This window comes from Bemisia tabaci, chromosome 2 (genome assembly GCF_918797505.1).
Source record: "Bemisia tabaci chromosome 2, PGI_BMITA_v3".
Lineage (NCBI taxonomy): Eukaryota > Metazoa > Arthropoda > Insecta > Hemiptera > Aleyrodidae > Bemisia > Bemisia tabaci.
Window position 1 is genome coordinate 58,843,695 of NC_092794.1, and position 19,865 is coordinate 58,863,559.

Consider the following 19,865-nt stretch of genomic DNA (forward strand, 5'->3'; position numbering starts at 1 on the left):
TTCTAAGGTTTTTTTTTCTCCCCCACCCATCTAAACTTAAGGTATGTAGTGAATTAGATTTACCCGAAAGTAAAATTCATTCTGTTACTTGAAGGAAAGCTTTATAAGTTGGAAGGATTAATAATTAAAGGACTGACTTATCTGCACAGATGTGCTTTGACATTTTCTTTTAGTTATTGGAGGATCCAGAGTAAAAAATTTCGAGTTTCAATGGGGCATTAATATAGAAACTTACAAAAAAGTTTTATAGAAAGTATGTTAATTTGAAAAATTCCAGAAATCATCAATTAACAAATCTGAAGCTTTTCAATTTGCTTTTAATTTGATAGGATGAGAAATTAAGCACTGCGATACTTGTTTCCTTTAAGAAATCTATGAAGACTTTAAATTTTACGGATATAGTGAATGTGCCAAAAATTGTACCTACACCTCTTCATAAGAAAATTCGCTTATTCTACTTCTGTTGATTTTCATTTCATCTTGCCAAAATATCAAATTTTACATTAGTCAAAGGTGGAAAAATAATTTCAATGCGCTTTGAAACGGAAAATACTTCTCATATTGTGCTGTATTTTGCTTGACAAGATTACGAATACCAAACAAAGGAGGAAAGGAATTCGTCTTACCTACATTACAGTTTCATCCCTAGGCGGGAAGTTTAAATCTACTGATTAAAAACTTAAATATCCACTCAAGGCTGAAAATTATTCAATTCTCCTGACAACGTAAACGTGAGATTTCGATGAGGAAACATTGCAAGAAATCCAAGAAAATGCACCACTTCTGCAAGGCTCCAGGGGTCAAAATGGGTAAGTGGCAGATATGATTGGATATAGATATGCATTGTTGAGCTGAATTCCTACAGAATTCAGCCTTGCAGTTCTACTAACAATTCTTGGGCACTACAATCTTAACAAGGCTAAACAGAAAGAAACCAACTCGTTCAGGTGATGATGCCTTTCTTAACTCCGTCTGCTTGACAGGATAGAGCACTAGAATGGCACAGCCATTCATAGCAATATTGGTGGATGTCAAAGCATCTTCAATTTTATTTCTGCCTTAGGAACCTTAATATTGGCAGCTAAAGGTCTGAACAAGTACATGAGCCAGTTGCACTAGGCACTGAACCATGTGTTGGCTTTGCAAGATCATAGATCAGCAAACAATTTTAAGATACAGTACTCTCTCGCTTTAACGAATCGGCAAGGAACCGAGCGATTCCTTCGCAAAAGAGAGATTTTCGTTATAATGAGAGTCGTTCAAGATAGCAAATCGTTTAAGGGACCAGGCGATTCCTTCGCAAAAGAGATTTTCGTTATAATGAGTGACTTTATAGCAAGAGAATACTGTATATTCAAACGCCAAGTTTTTACATCCAGTACTAACGAATTTATCACTCATCGAAAAAAGGTGGATATGACATCATAGATCTCAATGGTGCATACCATGGTTGATATCATACGGAGGGTTTTTCAATGGGTGATATCTCCCTAATAATAAACGTAAATTCTCAGCATATGAATACATCTCCTTCATGTTTGCTGATCTATAAACTCAAAGAATCAAGACACGATCCTCTGACTGATGCAACTGACACTTTTAAGCTAACGAAGAAGAAGGTAAAAGACAGATGACTTTGTAATAAAATAATAATAAATCTCTTTATTTAATCACTATTTTGATAATTTTTAAAACTCAAAACTTCTCTATAATTTTGTAAATTATAATGATGGTGTAAGTAAGGATCCACACTCAAATATCCTACTTCAATTTACGATTTTCTTCAATTTTGACTCTTTACTTCGATTTCAAAGTAATCAGCATTTAGACTAATGAGACATGGGCATGTTGCACTAACTTAATAAGTGCAAGTTGAAGAAAACTTGTTTGAGCAGAAAACAATAATAAAAATACACTTTTTTAGATTTTATGTACAGGTGAATATTTGAAGATTATTCAAAAGAATATATACACAGGGTGTCTCGGAAATTTGATGGAGGGGGACTTGTTTTGATTTCCTATAGAAGGATCAAAATTCTGCTCGTACCAACAGTGGTATGGAAGAAACTAAAAATTCCTTGACAGCAACTCTTGAAAAGAATTGCGCAATACAAAAAAAAAAAAAAATAAGTTTCTGACATGAATTCCTACAGGTTTCCTTTTCAAGATGAAAACTTTGACTACAGGTTGTTAGGTCCTCAATGTCAGGCACTATTTCAAAATGAAAACTTTAATAACTTCTTCGACTTAAGATTTCACCAAATCATTGATGTGTTCATACATTGAAAGATCCTCCCAAACATAAGGTCCTGTCCACACGAGCGCAGTTCGCGGAACTTACTCCTCGAACAGCTCAGTTCCCGGAACTTATTCCTTGAAACGAGGCATGCTGTCCACACGAGTTCGCCCTAACTGGAACCGTGACTTCATTAAAACTATACAATTATTGCAAAATAATAGATTATCACGACCGCCAAAGTAACAAAAATAAATGTCAAGATATGTAAAGGACGTAAAAAAACAAAAACAAGCAAATTCACATCAGGAAACATATGTGGCAGCTCGGAGTACAGGGGAAGTTCCGGGTTTTGGAGGATTAAGTTTTAGCACAGCTAAAAACTTGTTCCGGGAACAAGTTCCTCGAACTGAGTTCCGCGCTCGTATGGACAGATCCTTAATCGCTGCAAATTGGGAAATTTTTTGGAACAATTTAGGCACGCTCATAAGAGTGCAAAAATTGATAGCTGACTTGCTACTATATCCTAGAATTCAAAATCAGAGCAATTTTCTTTGGAGGGGGGAGGGAGGTCTGAAGTTGAGACTAATGAGGTTTTTAATTATTTTGAGTTACAGCATAAGTAGAGAGGTTCACGCAAGACGCACTCTTTGATTCTTTCTCATCTGTATTCTCAAAAGTGTTTTGAGATAGAGATCCGACAAAATAGTATTTTAAGTATATTCAAATTTTAGTGCTTAATCAGTTTTGTTCCAAAGCTCTGTGGATGGTTAAAATCAATTTAGAAACTCTGATAGAGCTTTTTGCAACATCAACACATTTGGACAGATTCTTGCACATACAAGACAGATTCTCATGTACAAACGAAACTAATTGTGATATATACAAAAATTCTTTGGTAGAACTTGGAAAATGTCAAAACAATCTCCCTCTATTGTAACTAGATTCTTTTAAAGTCTGCAGACAATATGTTACAGCTAATTACACTTGGTTTCTTGTATCCAGTTACCTCTCATACGATTTTTGAAGTTGATGGATTTAAGGCTAGATCAATCAATCATATTGAGCATCGCACTTCCCTAGTGTAAGCTTAGTTACCCTTGCTGTGGTAGTCCTGAATATGTAGTGTGCTATGAGTAGATAGAGATTTTTTGGACAAGTTTTCCTATGTTAGAGTCTATCATCGTATTTTATAGTGTTCGGTCATTGTTACGATTTCCTAAAATTTATTTTTCTACCTTGTCGGTATTAAAATTGTTTAATGGTTGCGACATTATCTTCAGGAAGTTATCATTAATCAGTACTTGGACTAACTCTTAGGAGTCAAGTCAAAACTGAACAAGCCCTGAGTAAAATTACAAAAATGAACCTGACTCGAAATCAACAATGCGTGTCAAGTTTAATCAGACTCTGCACTGAAGTACACTAGAAAACCCGTTCTTGATTTTCGGCAGATTTTGAAATCAATAAATAAAGAAATGGATAAAAAGTTACAAAAATTCAACAATGAACTTTGCTTCAGATTTTCAATAGCTGCACAGCATAAAAATTTTGTTTTGTTTTTTTTCTTTTTTAATCCACAGGAGGAAGAGAAGAAGAGACTTCAAGAGACAGATCTGATTCTGGCTTATTTCATACTCAGCTACTGTACCAGAGGATAAATTTTATCTTTCTTTCAGAACAATGAAAGCAAAGATTTTACTTATTGAAAATTTGCATTATAAAGAGATACGGATTAATTAGACTTCCAACTCAGTATTAAGTAAGAGCACCGAGAATTCATATCTGCCAAAATGCAATCTTTGCGACTGGAAATGTTTTGATTCTGATAAATTTAAGAAACCAGTTCATGAAAAACTAGTTGAGAGGAAATTAATTAATATACCTAATTCCTAGCTGAATATAAGTCGCACAACACAACTTACTTTCCTATTGCAGACAGGGCACTTTTTGAAGTAGAGCCAAACTTTCTTTGCGCATTTGTAACAGCAGTAAACATGGACTTTACCGCCATGGAAGAAACCAGCATTTTTGGGATTCTTCAAACAAATGTTACAATTCCTACTTTCTTCTTGATATTCATTAGCTACATCAGAGAGACCAGAGTCTGTCGATATAGAAATCTGCTTCACATAATTTCTAACTTTAGAATCTGAGGAACTTTCATCGCAATCGCTCGAACTATCGATGTGGCTGTCTTTACTCGTCACAGTCGACTGAGAGCTACTTGGTGCAACAATGACACTAGAATCTTTCATCTCGTCAGCATCATGCAAACTTGACTCAGATTCCGAGTCGGAAAATTTGAGGTTACTTTGACTACTATTTTTGGTATTTTCGCATTTTCGTTTCTTGTGCCCTTTTGGGCGGGCAGGGAAAAACTCTTTTCTCACCTATAACAAAAAAGAAAATAAACAATAACAAGAGAACAGTGTATAGAATAAGGCGTCACAACACAACTAAGATCGGGTATCATCAAGGGTAAAAATTGCCACCCTCACCTCCCACGAGTGTTCCGCTTAATGTGAGACTTATGATCATCTGGCTGTAAGGAAAGAAAGCAATTAAACAAACAAAGCAAATAAATTCAATGATAATTGTTGACCAAGCAGATAAAAAAAGTGAAAAAAGACTGCAGTGGCAAAGACGCATGTGATTGTTTCCACAAGAGAGAATCGTACCTCATATTCACTGTTTTACACTTATTAGTAGATGAATATATTAAAAAAAAAGCTGAACAAAACCTCCTCACAAACTTGCCCTTATGTTTTATTCTCTCGACAGAGAAAGCAACGATATAATGCCGTGAAACTTACACTGAATTTTCCTTAAAATATTCTCACAAGTTTCATATCAGAATGTTGCTTAGTTTTCTGGTAAAAGAAACAGAACATGAGAGGAAATCAGGCGACATCTGATATATTTCGTTGGCTGATTCTGGATACGTAAGAATACAGGACTTCGATAAGTTCCGGATGTTTTGCTTAGGAAAATGATCAGACAGTTAGGCTATCACTGTATAATCAGTAATTCATTCAAATATTGTCTCACTTTTATCCTAAGTGCTTGTTAGATCCATTATTTCTATTTTATTCTTACAATGGAGTTGTTGAATGATTGCAAACAACACTTCTGGATCGATTTCCATTAAAATTCATTACATTAGAGAAATAAACACTGTCCACTGAGCAAAAATCTGGTTCCCTCTTTTCATCCACACTTCTAGAATCGGAGACATAAAACATTCTGATGGAAAAGAGAAAAAGATTGGAGAACGGTCAGTCTAAAATGAAAGCATTTTGGACCCAAGAAGACTGCACTGTCATACGGAAAATCACTTATACCATTTTTCTAAGTGGAAGAAATAAATAATTGGTTAAGTTGAGGGATTAGAATGTTTTCTTTAGGTAGCTTACCAAATTAAGTAAAGAAAAACACCAAAATTGAAAGTAACACATGCATCATGCGTTAGGCACAGTCAAGCAACACTTTTGGTAGGTTCAGAGGCTGATCGCATAGCTCAAGGAACCTTCTTCCCTTGCATGGTTTTAAATCATGGTTTGAGAATGTGATATCCTATTGAAAGCTATTCAACTCGTGGACAACAACACCCCCCCCCCCCCCCCCCCGATAAAAAACATCTACAGAAATATGTACAGACAGAGAGAAATGATAATTAGTTGGAATCCACAGCAGATCAAGTTTTAAATAATTATTTTCTAGTTGGACTATTAAGTAGAAAAAGGGTGTAACCACCAAGAGTTAAATATGGAAATGAGAAAAACTTGCCTTCCTTTGACAATACTTTGTCTTGCTGACTGAAAAAATTGAACGGTTTTTAGTAGCTATCCACACTACAAGTATCGCACATACAGGTTCAGACAAATTGGGTATATTTTACTAACTAATGAAAGTTTGTCCGGCAATAGGAAGAGTGCAGACTTTTTTACCCTTTTCTCAATTCAAGAAGAGATTTAAATTTCAAAGAAAAGGACTTTAAGAGTTTCAGCATAATTGCTTGGTACAATGATGCATCCTTAAGGAATGGTAGATCATCAAAAACTTGAGCTCAGAAACTTTGGCAGCTATGTCCTTTTTCAACTTTTCTGTCCAATTGACGCTTAGGCTACTTTCAAGACTTTCAGAAAAACTGGACAAAGTTTAACAGAAAATCACCAATTTGCATGAACTCTGAACGAAAAAAAAAAAAAAATAGAATTTTAGTTTTATTCCTCCTTAAAATACAATGTTAGAACTAGGTTAAATGACTATTTTCACATTCCTTATGTTCTTTCTCAACTTGATATTTTTGACAGGAGAAAATTTACTACTGTTTAAATCCAAAACTACTTCCAACTCACTCTTCTCCGAAATGGAACTTGGTGCATTCCTGTTTAACATAATCCATTTGATGCAGTATCAATCAATACATTCGGAGAGATGTTCACCATTTAGGTCACCAAAAATAGCATCTTAGAGTGAAATTAACCCGTTCTCTCCCATTTGAATTTTTTCCCAGTGACCAAGTTTAAGATTCAACCTTGCAAATTCATCAGCGACAAACACTTGTGAATTTCCTCAAACCTATTCAATAATGTTGAAAATAGAAACAGTAAATTCATATTCTCATTACAATATGAGAAAAACAAGGAAAATAACCGCTGAAAGTTTCATTGTTGCCAAAATAAAAAAAAAATGGCACATTTCGCTGAGGTAACTGTAAAAGCAAAGTTAGGAAAAGCTTGTAAGTATTGTACAACCAAATCATCATAATTAAGATAATAAGGAAAAATACTTCCTTGGAAAAAAAAATTAGTTAGTCTGATGGTCACATAATGCATAGTGAATCTTGAAAAGATATATATAGCCGTAAAACAATAATGGGGATGAAAATATTTTTGCCTCGATGTGAGTACACTCACCAATACATTTTTGTACAACATGGCAGGCAAGTAAACTTGTTAATGGAAAGGGATGCGTTAAGTAATTCATCAGTTTCACAAATAGACTTTTGATCTGCTCAGAATCCATCGAAACAAGTCTTCAGGTTTTAGTTATAGTCATTCCTTAAGGATGCAGCTCCGTTCCAGAAGGGAGACCACATGTAGCTCACACTGTGATAAAGGGAGAATTAAGGAGACTGTTAATGTGATATCATAGAAAGGACAATTTATACAAAACTGGAATAAACGACCTCGCTTTGATTTTGGAAATGGATCCTAAATGAGGAAAAAAACTAAGTTTATTAAAATCATAGAATCTTTTCCTCTGTGCTTCATATTTTCTGTAAAGGCAATTTATTGTTTTTTTTTTTCCATTTAGAATTCATTTCCAAAATACAACTGATGAGTTTTACTTCAATTCCGTAAAAATTGTACTTCTTATCATACCACATTAAAAGCCTCTTAAATCTTCCTTAATCAAAATGTAAATCAAATGTGGCCTCCATAGAAAAAAATAACTGTTTAAGAAAATACTATGAGTACGACCATTGCTTTCGTGATACAAGAGAAGTGGAAACCAACATATTTATCATCAAAATCCAAAACCGATTGTCATGCAGACTAAAATTTATGACAGAAGGGGGCATGCAGAGTCGGCATACATAAAACATAGATGAAATTACAGCTGAGAGACTGCTTCTCTTGGCATGTGAAGTTATAAAAGAAATAACCAAAAAAATGCCCTCTTGGTTCACTTCTAAAGATACTGGTCACTTTCTGCAAACCATTGTCACAGCATACATTTAACTTTCCACAAGTCACACATTATGAGCAAATTAAAAAGCAAAGTATTCTCAAAATTTGGGACTCGAAGAGAAAAGAAAAAAAAAAAAAAAAAAAAAAAAAAAAAAAAAAAGCTGCTTAGAATCTGAGAATATTGCACCCCTCAAATTCTAAGTTGACTTTCAATCGTTATGAGTTTACGACACATCATGATGTGACAAGGTGCAACAATGTCCGATCTTGGATGTTCCTCTCTGATGTTAGATAACTAACCAAACGGCATTTTTTGGTTTTTATTTTAAATTCCCCACAGAGGTAAATTTTCACGTGATGAAGACATGATGACACACAAGAACAGATTTGGTGAAGAAGGGCATAAGCATCATGGAAATTCCACAGCAAAATCGCCCCTCTTCAACAAAGCTGTTCATTACCATTCGTTACCCATGCAACACTATCACTCTCACTTTCAATAACATCTAAGACATAGAAAGGACGAGGTCAACAGAGCTAAAAAGAGGTTGAAATGTCTTGATATTTTGGCTGGAACACTCCTACTGTAGAACCTCATTCAGTGCACAAGTTCTCATTCAATATTGAGTACAACTAAACACACACTTCTGAGCAAATGAGTCCATAATATCACTTTAAAACTGTAAAAAAGAAAACCTTGGACAAAACAGCAAAGTTTCACTTTCCAACAATCTCAACTCATGATACTATCTCTTGAGCGCCGATAGTTCATTTTTCAAACGAGAGATCTGACTAGAGGGATCTATCAACTGTCACTAGTTTAGCAAAAAATCCACGAGACGGGGGAGAAAGCACTTACGGTATCCATCGAACAGAAATTTCAAAAACAAGTATCTTTGATTCAGCACTGAGAAGAGATGCAAAAACTAAGAGGAATTGAAAATGGAGAGAACACTGATATTGATATCCGCTTCCAAAAAAGGAAAAAAAATTTGAAAATTCTGAGTTAAAAACAAGAAGTTGAAAACACGAGGACTGTTGTAGATGCTGAGAACACAAAACTGAACTTTGGCAGTATTTGAAAAAGTTTTGGCAATCTAGTTTCAACTGAAGATTTTGAACGAATATTAAAGGAGAGAAAAATTATAACGATCATTACTTTGAAACAACGTTCGCAGTAGCGGAAAAGCGGGTTATTGTTTTTTGCCGAACATTGAGCACAGTTCCAGAAGTCCGCTGGACTCAATTCCGGGTCACTAAATGGATATCTTCCACTATCACAGTCAGTTGTATTCGCAGTATCACTGTCCGCAGCACACTCCGTTTCTTGGCACGATAAATCCTCCAGTTTAACAGTTTCTGCGTCCTGTAAACAGAAAATCAATAATTCAATAACTATGTGGACAATGATTTAAGAACTAAACATTGCAATCCACCTGTTTCCCTCAAAATGTAACATACGGCAGAATGGACACACTAAAAATTTTCAGATATGACTCGTTACAAACATGTTTGTGTTTTCCTTGTTAGTAAATTCCAACTATTTGCACAGTAAGCCCACTAGAATAAAATGTGACACTTAACTAATTACAGTAAGCTTGATAATGAGAATTTTTAGTTAATAAATACTGGACATTGAAGATGGACAGACATGTAAAAACTTCTAGACCACAGAGCTAAGGAGGAAACCCTGACAGATTTTTTTCAAGTTTTGCGTTTTTACAGAGTTTTAACAAAGGAAAAATTCAATTTTGGGGGAAAACTATTCATCTTCTTTTTCTTATTTTGATCTCCAAGAGGAGGCAATCATGAATTATAATTCAAAATGGGAGCAGGCTTGGAACTTCGTGCACCTCTTGAGGATGAAATTTTTTGTGAAAGTCAACGTTGATTGTTCACTGAAAAGTAAAGGAGGTTACCCTTAATTGGTTTATTTTTTCTGAGTGGAGGGGTCAAATCTACAGCGTTTCAAGCACATATTAAGTGCTAATCTCTATCACTAATTTATTACAGCTTTTGAATTATTTTAATACATTGATAGAGTTCTGCATAGACTTTTAATGAAGGAATATACTTTGCACTAATGACATTATTACCATTACTGGCACATTAAAAACCATTAAATTTTTTTTTATTTAAGCAAATACTGGTACATAATAATGTTTTTGCCGGTCATCTGGGAAGCAGGAAGTTTTTCAGTAAATATAGCTAATACCACCAAGACGTTGATTCTTCCGACACATTACTCTTCAGCTTAGTCAGAATACATTTCACAAAAAAACCAGCAAGATTGAGGGAATTTTTACGAAAAATCGGGCAGGCTACATTGACTTTTACAGAGAATTAATGCAGCAGTAGTAATTGTACAAAAAATTGGTGGAACAGCAGCAATTTAAACATCTTCAAAACAGTGAGTCAAAATTTTAGTAACATTTTACGGAAGAACTTCACCCTTTTTATCATTTAAAAACAGTAAAATTCATGGAACTGAGCTCATCCCTCGCAATTTTAATGTATGGCCTGATCATGCTCCTGAGACAGAAACTAAACTTGTGTACGGGAAACTGAGACAACCAAAGTTTTGTCCTTTCCTGATGACTTTGGACAGCGCTTCCTTGAAAAACTCATGTTCAGTAAATTAATAGGTGCAAAGATATTTTTAAGATAAGGGGTGACGCCGGATGTCAACGTGGTTTTGAAAGGTTTATAGTATTACATTCAAAATACTACACTCGATTCTCAGGCGCACCATGTAAAGAGCCTTTACCAGTGTCAGTGGTGCAATTAATTATCGACCATGGAACCGGCAGGTAGTAATAGCAACATGGAAAATGGGAAGGCCCCGAAAACGGGTTACACAAATGGGAAGGCCGCATAAAAATCACTTACTGACAGCAAAATTAATGTGCAAATTGCATGACTTTTGCTACACTAAAATTAAAAACCCAGCAGTTGGCGCATGGGAAGCAAAAGAAAATGTCATCACTTGGAGATTTTTAAGGAAAAAGAGGTTTTTAAAATGGAAAGGCTAAGAAGTTTCAGCACTTGGAACAGCGTGCATTCAAGCACAATTCCTACATTCTCATACATGCATTGCCTTTGCTGAAATGTACTCAGTTCCCTGCAAGATGTATCATGTAGATTCAAGCGCAATCTACACACCTGTTAAACAATTTTAGAGACTCCGAAAATTCAAATACATTAATAAGTGTTGTTTTAAAAAAAAAAGAGAATATCTGATTGAAATGGCTTTTTGGTGTCTGAACAAAGCCTCATTTCAGCCAGCGTCATTAAACAACCAAAATAGTGCTGAGTTCAAGGGCAGCATTGACAGAATTCAAGGGATGGAGGAAAAAGCTAAAAATGGAGATGTTGCATGTGTGAGGAATTTGCAATTTGATTGTTGATTCTTACGTAAAAGTTCGCGAGAAACATAATGGTGCCACTTGTTTTCTCTGAAATCAACTCCCAAGCTCAAAAAAAACTCTCAAAGTGAGGCCAAAATGGAGGGGATATCCCACGCTATCCTGAGAGTCCACGTCTACATCAAGACAAACTCTCCATGCAAAGATACGGAGCAAATACATTGACAGGGCTGCCACTTTGTTTGGGGACTCTGAAACTGAAAACACGGCGTCACTGCTAATGCATTTTGCTCCCTTTCTTTGCATGGAGAGTTTGTCTTGATGTAGAGGTGGACTCTCAGGATAGCGTGGGATATCCCCTCCATTTTAGCCTCAACTTGAGAACTTTTTTTGAGCTTGGGAGTTGATTTCAGAGGAAACCAGTGGCACCATCGTGTTTCTCGCTAACTTTTACATAAGATTCAATAGTCAAATTGTAAATTCCTTACACATGCAACATCTCCATTCAAGGAATGAAGGAAAAAGCTAAAAGTTATTGAGTTGGTAACAGTTTGTTTGATTGAGAGCATGATTTTTACTAGTTAGAAAATCTGTAGGACTTACCGATTCTTCCGAACTTGAGGAGTTATTATCCCACATGAATGGATGAATTGGATTATGATCCAGGCTTTTGACGTCGTACTCGATGTCTGATTCAGACCAATCTGAATCTGTATCACAGACTATCACTGTAATAATTAAAATGAAAAAAAAAACCAGTGTTATTTCTTCAAATGAAGTTGCTCAAAGAAAATAAAGATCTACCTCACAAACTACTTTAACTGGGGTTGTTTTGTTGAAATTTTTTTGGCAGGAAACGCATTGAGAAAAAAAAGGAGGTGGTTGCATTTCCGGCATCTAGGAGTTTTTTTGATGATGTAGGTCGGTACCGGGACTTTTATCATCGATTTTCTTGGAAATTGAGTAGTTTATGGAAAAATTCATTCTACAAAAAGTGTTTGAAATTATATCATGAGTTGATTTAAGCAAAAAAATCGGACATTACGGTCCATTCTTTATACTCCGAATTCCGGATTTTGCTGATCAGGTTGTACTGACCTACGTCACAGGGTACACAATCCTCAAGATGCAAACACCTCCTTTTTTTTCTCTATGAGGGAAACGGTTGTAACCATCTGTAGCAGGGAATCTCCCTTCTTTTGCTCTAAGGGTAAGGCCACCCTTCTTCTCTTCACCCACAGTGATTTGCTTCTGATATATTGATGTATTCTTTGCCCAACTACTTTTATTTGCAACATCATAGTGTTGTGTGGTGCTGGAGTGCAGCTCTGATCAAGAGTAAGGATGGGACACCTCATCTAAATCAACATTTTTCTTATATGCCAAAGAGCGAAACTCAAAGTCTAAAAAAAAAAAAAAAAATGGGGAAAAGTGTGCCACTGCATTTAATCTTTTGAGCCCAGTTTTAACACATACTCTATGGGCACGGCACGTACATTTGTTGGTCTTAAAAAATTGAGCACTTGCCGAAAGGCAGTTTTTCTTGTCTTTCTCAAGACGAGAAATTAGGCACTTGGACCCTTTAGAAAAATATCAGTTCAATTGTTATACCTTGTAAAACTGAAGGAAGAGAAAGAGATTGCTTCATAGTTTATCTAGAGACTTTAAAGTAATACTTAAATTATAAGTTTAATTCAGTCTTTTTTTTGTTCCAGTCAAGGAAAAATCTTAGATTGAATAGGTGCTTAATTGAGTAATTCTAGAATGGTTTTCTGGAGTCGTGCAATTATTTCCCTTTCTCTCTCTCTTTGCTTTTTCATTTAAGTTCAGTGCAATGATATGGTAGTATTGTTAATAGAAATTTTTTCACCATTCTTCCTTCAGATAAAAAAAAGAGAAAAAAAAGAAGAAAAAAAAGAAGAAGAAAAAAACAACTTGTTGGCTATTTTAAAGCATGGCCAAAAATAGCACACAGAATCTTCAAACCCTGAGCAGGATTTATGTTTGTAGTGATGAGAAGAGAAACACTTGAATTTCATTCAAGTAAGCTGAGGAAAATTTTTCATAGAGAGTTAGCTCTCACTGCCTATTCCTTTTCTTTCTACATTTTTCTCATTAAAAGGCACAGAAACCTGATGAAATCATGACAAGAATATTGAAACTTACTGGTGGACTTGTCTTGAATAGTGTATATACTTTCAGACCCTGTGTCCTCCTTAGCTAATGCATCATCTTCTTCCTCCTTCTCAAGGGTGACGTAGTACTTGATGACACTCTCTGCAAAAAAAAAAAAAAAAAAAAAATCAAGAGATCAGTCAATAATAATGGCAATGAAAAAAAAGCGAACAGTAAGAAAAAAAATTCGTTTTACACAAGTGTATCTAACTTTTCCTGATTTTCTGAACTACAATTTAATTTTTCTCTTAGTTAAACCAAGAGAAGAGAAACTATTTACTTTTAATATGTAAATGACAGAGGTTATACATTACTGGTGTAAATAGAAAAACTCTAACTATCTCTATTTGTGCCATTGTAAAGTCTGCACCACATTTGACAGCTACGCAGACTAACTGATCATTATCCTTGTTAGGATCATTCTTTTGTGACAGGTGTTAACATTGTACATTTAAAATATTTGTTTTTTGCCTTCAACTCTTGAGATATCTAAAAGATAGATTATCAAGGTAATCAGTCTAAAAAGGAGATATTTGCATACCAAAGGATATTTATGAAAGTCATATCTTTCATGGAGATAAGTTCAGCCAAATGTTCTGATTTTTTTCTGAGTTTCTGAAATTTATTTACTTTTTTGCTTTTTACAGCCCCGCAAATCAGGCAGAGCCCAACAAAGATATCAAAATTACGCATAGCTTTTAAATTTTCAGCGATTCAGGTTGAGTGCAATCTGCTTCTGCCAAATTGATCTCCAGTTTTCTGGACTTTTTCTCACTAGAACCTATTGACTTAGAGTCAAACTGACTACCTGGTTGGCAAATATTATGCATATTTCTTTCAAATTTTACAGTACAGAAATTTAAAACTCTTATCCTCTTCAATAAAAAAAATGCAGCATGATTTATTTCAATGAGTACTTGTGCCCGGAGGGAGGGGGGGGGGGGAGAGGGATAAAATTCCACTCTGGATTTCTTAAGCATGAAATGACTTCGCAGCAGAGAAGCTTGGACAATTCCTCCCCCCTCTCCTCCTAGAAAATTTGCTGATAGCATTTAAAATTCTCACGACAAAAACCATGAGCTGAGATAGGTCATCAAGATGGGGTTGTGTTTTTCTTGTTTTACAATCAGCATATTTCATATTCCATATTTACATCACGATGAGCGGAAGGAAACCAACTGTCCTCTTTCAAATCAGAAACTACAAAATGACTCCTTTCTACAAAAATTAATTTGATGAAGAAATTTGAGTACTTTGGTCTTTTCTCATAAGCTCGGGCCATCTTAAAAATACTGGAATTTATAGGCTTGGGGCGAACAGATCTTAAGAAATTATTTCTCAGCTTTAAGAAATTTTCGATCTTAATAGAAAGTTATCATAGCATGCAATTTACTATGATTGATTCTTATTACAACTGCTAGTTCTAACATTCTTATTTCAGGGATGGTCTAACAAGAACAGTGTCTATTATGTTTACAATAACTTTGTTCTTCCATCCTCTAAAGCTGTGCATGAATTGAGATGTAGAATTCAAAATTCGTAAACACTAAAGCACTCCTGAAGTACCAAACACTAGTAGCCCAGGACACACTGGTAAGACTTACCATCTCCGGAGTCATCCTGAGACAGTTTCCTTTTTCTTTGGGTTGAAACTGAAAAAAAAAATAAATAAATAATCCAAAAGCACTGACAGAAATTAAATACACTTTCATGAGAAGGCTGGAGGTCCAAAAACCATAAGCCTTGGCTTCTCTAGCAAGTATTAGAAGCCAAGACTCATCAGTATTTGGACTTCTGCCATCCCCAAAATTTCACAAATTTCTTCAATTTGAGCATTCATAAATAAAAATATGATTTTATTTATGCATTCATTATCCTAAAATTGATGTCAGTGAAACGGTACGGACTAAGCAATCAAGTTTGAAAAATTACAATTTGACAGATCTTATTTCATCTCAACAGAAATAAGTAACTTTATACCAAAGTAGAGCATATTTTCTTTTGAAGTGATAATATTTTGTTAGAAGATCCATTCTGGAAAATTAATTCAAATTTTAATAGATGTTCATGGACCTGTCTTTACCTAAAATTTAAAATCTGAGATAAGCTGAAGCCAAAGATGAAATAAATGGATTTAAAATCCAAACTTCTTAATTATAACTGTTGCTGGGAATGTTTTTTCGACTAAAAAAGGCTCATAAAACCAACTTCAAGACCCTATTTTCTTCGTCACTCTCCTTTAATTAAACGGGGTGACAAGTACTTATGTACTTTGAAACGGATTAATTTAAGACTCTGATCATGATTATCTTCAGGAGTGAAAAAGTAGGAAAAAATCCACTAATTTGCGCTAGACACTCATCTTCAATTTTTTTTTCTACACATAAATAAAGTAGCACTCAACTTCAGAAAATGTTGAAGTTGGCTGTTTTTTACAAGCATTTAAGATTTAGCTAGGAGAGGGAGATGCAAGGGGAGATTGGCACCCTCTGTAAACCCAATGTCTTTAAGGGTGTAGAATTCAGTTCTGTTGGGCTAGGAAAGAACGCCGTATGAGCATTTTGCTGTTACCAAATTTCTCCAGATAAAACATTCATTTTTGCGGAGGGTTATCCATAATTTTCACTGAAATTTTCAGATGTAACAGATTAAATTGAGTAAGAACAAACTTGTCAGAAAAATATTCAGAATTCTCACAGTAAATTGGTTTTATATAGTGGGAAATAAGGCAAAGCTTGAAGGCTCATACGGCATTCTCCCTTTGTACCGCAGGATATCATCCTAACCGAATTTTTAAGTCCTCTCATACCCCTGAAAAATATGAGATGTGCCAGAGTTCCTTAGGCCTAATGCACCAAGGTGGTCCCATCTTGTACCCTCTAGACATAACATGGTATAAAATGCAACCTCTTTCTTGTAGGGCCCTGTCCAGATAACTTGTCCTATTTCCCTACATGCACAGTAAGTGAACGGAATTCCCTATCCTGCTCATAAAGCAAAAAAGGACAAGTTATCTGAAGTGGACTCCACCCGCTTTACATGTTACCAAATTCTATACTTGACTGACTTAACCTCTCATTGATAATCGCTACGTATTTTCCGACCAATGAGAAAATTTTACATACAGGGATGCACACCTGGTTTTCAAATTTTGGTATGAGCTTTCAGTGGGATACTTAAAATAAAACAAGCATTGAGTTAACAGCTGAGGTGTGGATTGCATTCTTTCAATATCTTCATTGAAATTCGTGCATTCCTACGATTTGGGCCACGGTGAAAACTTACGTCTCGGACAATTGCAATAATTAACTTTGAAAGACATTGACCTAGGCAAGACAGTGGACAGGGGAAGTTCCTGTCAGCAATTCTGGTAATGGTGCGAGACAACTAACAACATCTCTTCTGCATAACCAAGGAACCAATTCGATGAAAAAAAGTTCCTTTAATCCTCCCACAGCTGCAAGTTAAGTTGCCTGATTCTAACAGGGAAAAATTTGACAAGATGGTTGTTCCATCTAGTTTTCACAGAATAAACGAGCGAGGAAGACGACTTATTAACGTGAGATGCGGCAAGGGAGGAGGGTGTCAGGGTGAGGGACTCAGAATCAAAGGTTTTAAAGGGACTACAGGGACCCCCATGAGAGCGAAGCATTTGGAAAGGCTGCAAGTAGGCTGTTGGAACAGCAAGGTAGAAGGATTGGAGTTCTGAGAATGCACGAGAGTCAGAATGTAAAGAGATAGCGTGGTAAAAAGGCTGCAGTGCATGGCGACGTGGATAGTTCAATGGAAGTTGACAATGCCTTACCTGGCCATAAAGCACTTGACGTTGATGCCATGATCTTATGTGTTGACGAAAATATTCGCCTACGCCCTAACAAAACAAAACTAAGAGATTTCGGAAAATATTATAAGAATTTAAACTGCGCGAGACGCTGTTACTTACGAAGAACGCAACGCCAAATCGCGAAAAAGAAGAAGATTTAAACGCTTGCTGGGAATGGAGACCCCCGTGACGTCATAGATGTAAACAAAAAGCAACCTGTCGCTCCCCTCCATACCGTCCTGCCCTCTTATTGGTCTTTCCCGAAGGTCAGAAAAAAACCGCCAAAATGTGAACTATTGACTAATTCCTGGCGATTTTCTAGCTGATTTATCATCATCGGGGCACATTTTGGAAAGTTTGAAAAATTTCGCTCATTAGGTAAAACATTTTGGGGCAAGATGGGTGAAAATACTTTGCTCTCTGATCCCCCATGTTCACTAGAGATGAAAATCTCACATAATATGATATTCCAGGTGTATGTAATTTCCATGAAAACCCCATGCGGCAGAAATTTTTAAAAAATCATTAGAAAATTCAGGTTTACTACCCAAGTAGTCAGGAATGATAAAAAAGGATTGCAATCTAAGTAATGCAGTAAAATTGCAACGTTTCAACCATTAAATTGAGATACTTTTACACCATTAGAACGATGTAAAATTATCAATAAATTATGTCAATAAACAATCAATCGAATTGGAGTAAATACCTAGAGAGAGTTCCATGTCTCCCAGGATAGAAAAGGAAGTTTTCAATGCAGAGAAGAACTGCGCCTTGTCTCAATTTTATTTTCCGATGAGAGGAGCCCCTCTGATCGGTTGGACTACATTTGGCAATAAGGAATCATTACCTATTTCTGGCTCATTTTAGAAACAATACTTAATATACTATTGCTTTCCCCAAGCAGGAAGGTACTTTTATGAAAGAGCCTGCGAGCTAGAGGTTTCTTATCGCAAAATGTAGGTAGGTAATCCAGTTGGTAGGCAAAATACGCATCACTCCTATGCACAACCTGCTGGAAGTGATAAATGGGCTGAGAGCATTTAATGATGGTTTGTTGATACCTATGAAATTTCTGCAAATGAGTATGTAGTTAGGTAATTATAATTTTTAGGACAGTAGAATAGTGCAGGGTGTACACAATTCTACAAGGGAGTAAAAAGCCAGACAAAAAGACCAAAAATTAGAATTAGTGTGACAAAATGAAATCTGACGAGTTTCAATGCAAGAGGGAGAGTGCTCAGCTCAGGCAGATGCATTAAATTGATTGATTATTGATTTGATTTGATTAGATTAATGAAATATTTAGCTGCAGCAAAGCTGAAGTTTCACAGAGAGATCTGTACTAGTTTGGTTCCTTATTGAAGTTGGCAGCAGATCACACTCTGTTGGTGACCCCATGTTTAATAGTTGACATTTTCATCTACCCATGAAATACGAACCTAAAACCATCTATTTTTGACAATCAAATACTTAAAAATTATTTACAGAATGATCTGATTTTTTTAATGTCTCACGATTATACTTTAATAAGTGACAGCAAATTTACAATACAAAATTTGGATAGGTAAGTTTTTTGGCTAGAAAACATCATGATGTAAAGCTAGATTCATGGAAACAGTGGTGGGAAGCGAGCTACCTACTGAAGCAAGGTGGCAGATTTCAAAAGTGATTGATTATTACCGCTTTTTTGTTTTCTTCTGAAAAGTAAAAAAAAGTTATCACTTTCTAAATTTGGTGTCAGCAAATAATTGTTAGCCCCGAGCAGCAAAATTGTAAGTCGGACCCTATAGCTGCAAGTCGAATAGAAGTTGTTGAAATAACTGAATCCTGACATGCGAAAACCGCTAATGTCCATTTTTCTGGTCTTACGTTTTTTTGAGTTCATAATACTCTTAAAGAGTTGATACAACTGTAAAAGTGATGAAAAGACTCGTTTTGAGATTGAGGAAACCCAAAGACGAGTTTTAATGCCACTTTGAAGGTTGCAACTAACTCCGAAGAGTATTATGAACTCAAAAAAACTGAAGACTGGCAAAATGAACATTAGCAGTTTTCGCACGTCCCAATTCAATTGGAAAGGTGGTTTCTTTAAACGATTGAATTTTAGGCACTGATAAAGGCTGCATATTCACAAGGGTATTTCTTTGAAGGGTTGCTAGAAAAATAGAAACATTAAATTCCCTGACTTTTATTCCTGATCTGGTGAACCAATTTCCAAAAAGCTCCCTTCTAATTTTATAGATTGATTCATTGTAGGTATCAGGGTACATTATTTATTCTTGGCAGTCACAATTTCAGACTTAATGATTTACTTACTTACTAACGGCGCTACAGCCCTGAGACTTAATGATTAGAGATAGAAAATATGTGTTGGCTTAAGTGCAAAACCACATACCTCCATTTGCAACATTGCAGACTTTCTATCATACTTTATTTCTTCTTTGGAAAACCAGTCAATGTAGTTTCTGGAGAACTGCCTTGATTTTCCTTTTCTATAGGCAGAATATTCTACTTCAATGACAAGATTTATACCTTTAATCTTTGACTGGAAACGGGTATACTCGTAA

General features: G+C 35.5%; 1 protein-coding gene across 1 annotated transcript; it reads right to left on the reverse strand.

Annotated features, from left to right (window-relative positions):
• Positions 1-1,631: 1,631 nt before the first annotated feature.
• On the reverse strand, positions 1,632-17,491 carry LOC109030066 (E3 ubiquitin-protein ligase Mdm2). Its single transcript, XM_072295958.1, has 6 exons — positions 17,281-17,491; positions 15,080-15,127; positions 13,467-13,577; positions 11,904-12,028; positions 9,095-9,301; positions 1,632-4,629 (listed from the first exon to the last, which is right to left on the reverse strand). The coding sequence occupies exons 1-6, from the start codon at positions 17,309-17,311 to the stop codon at positions 4,129-4,131; spliced, it is 1,023 nt and encodes a 340-aa protein (XP_072152059.1). The 5' UTR covers positions 17,312-17,491; the 3' UTR covers positions 1,632-4,128.
• Between the last annotated feature and the right edge of the window lie 2,374 nt (positions 17,492-19,865).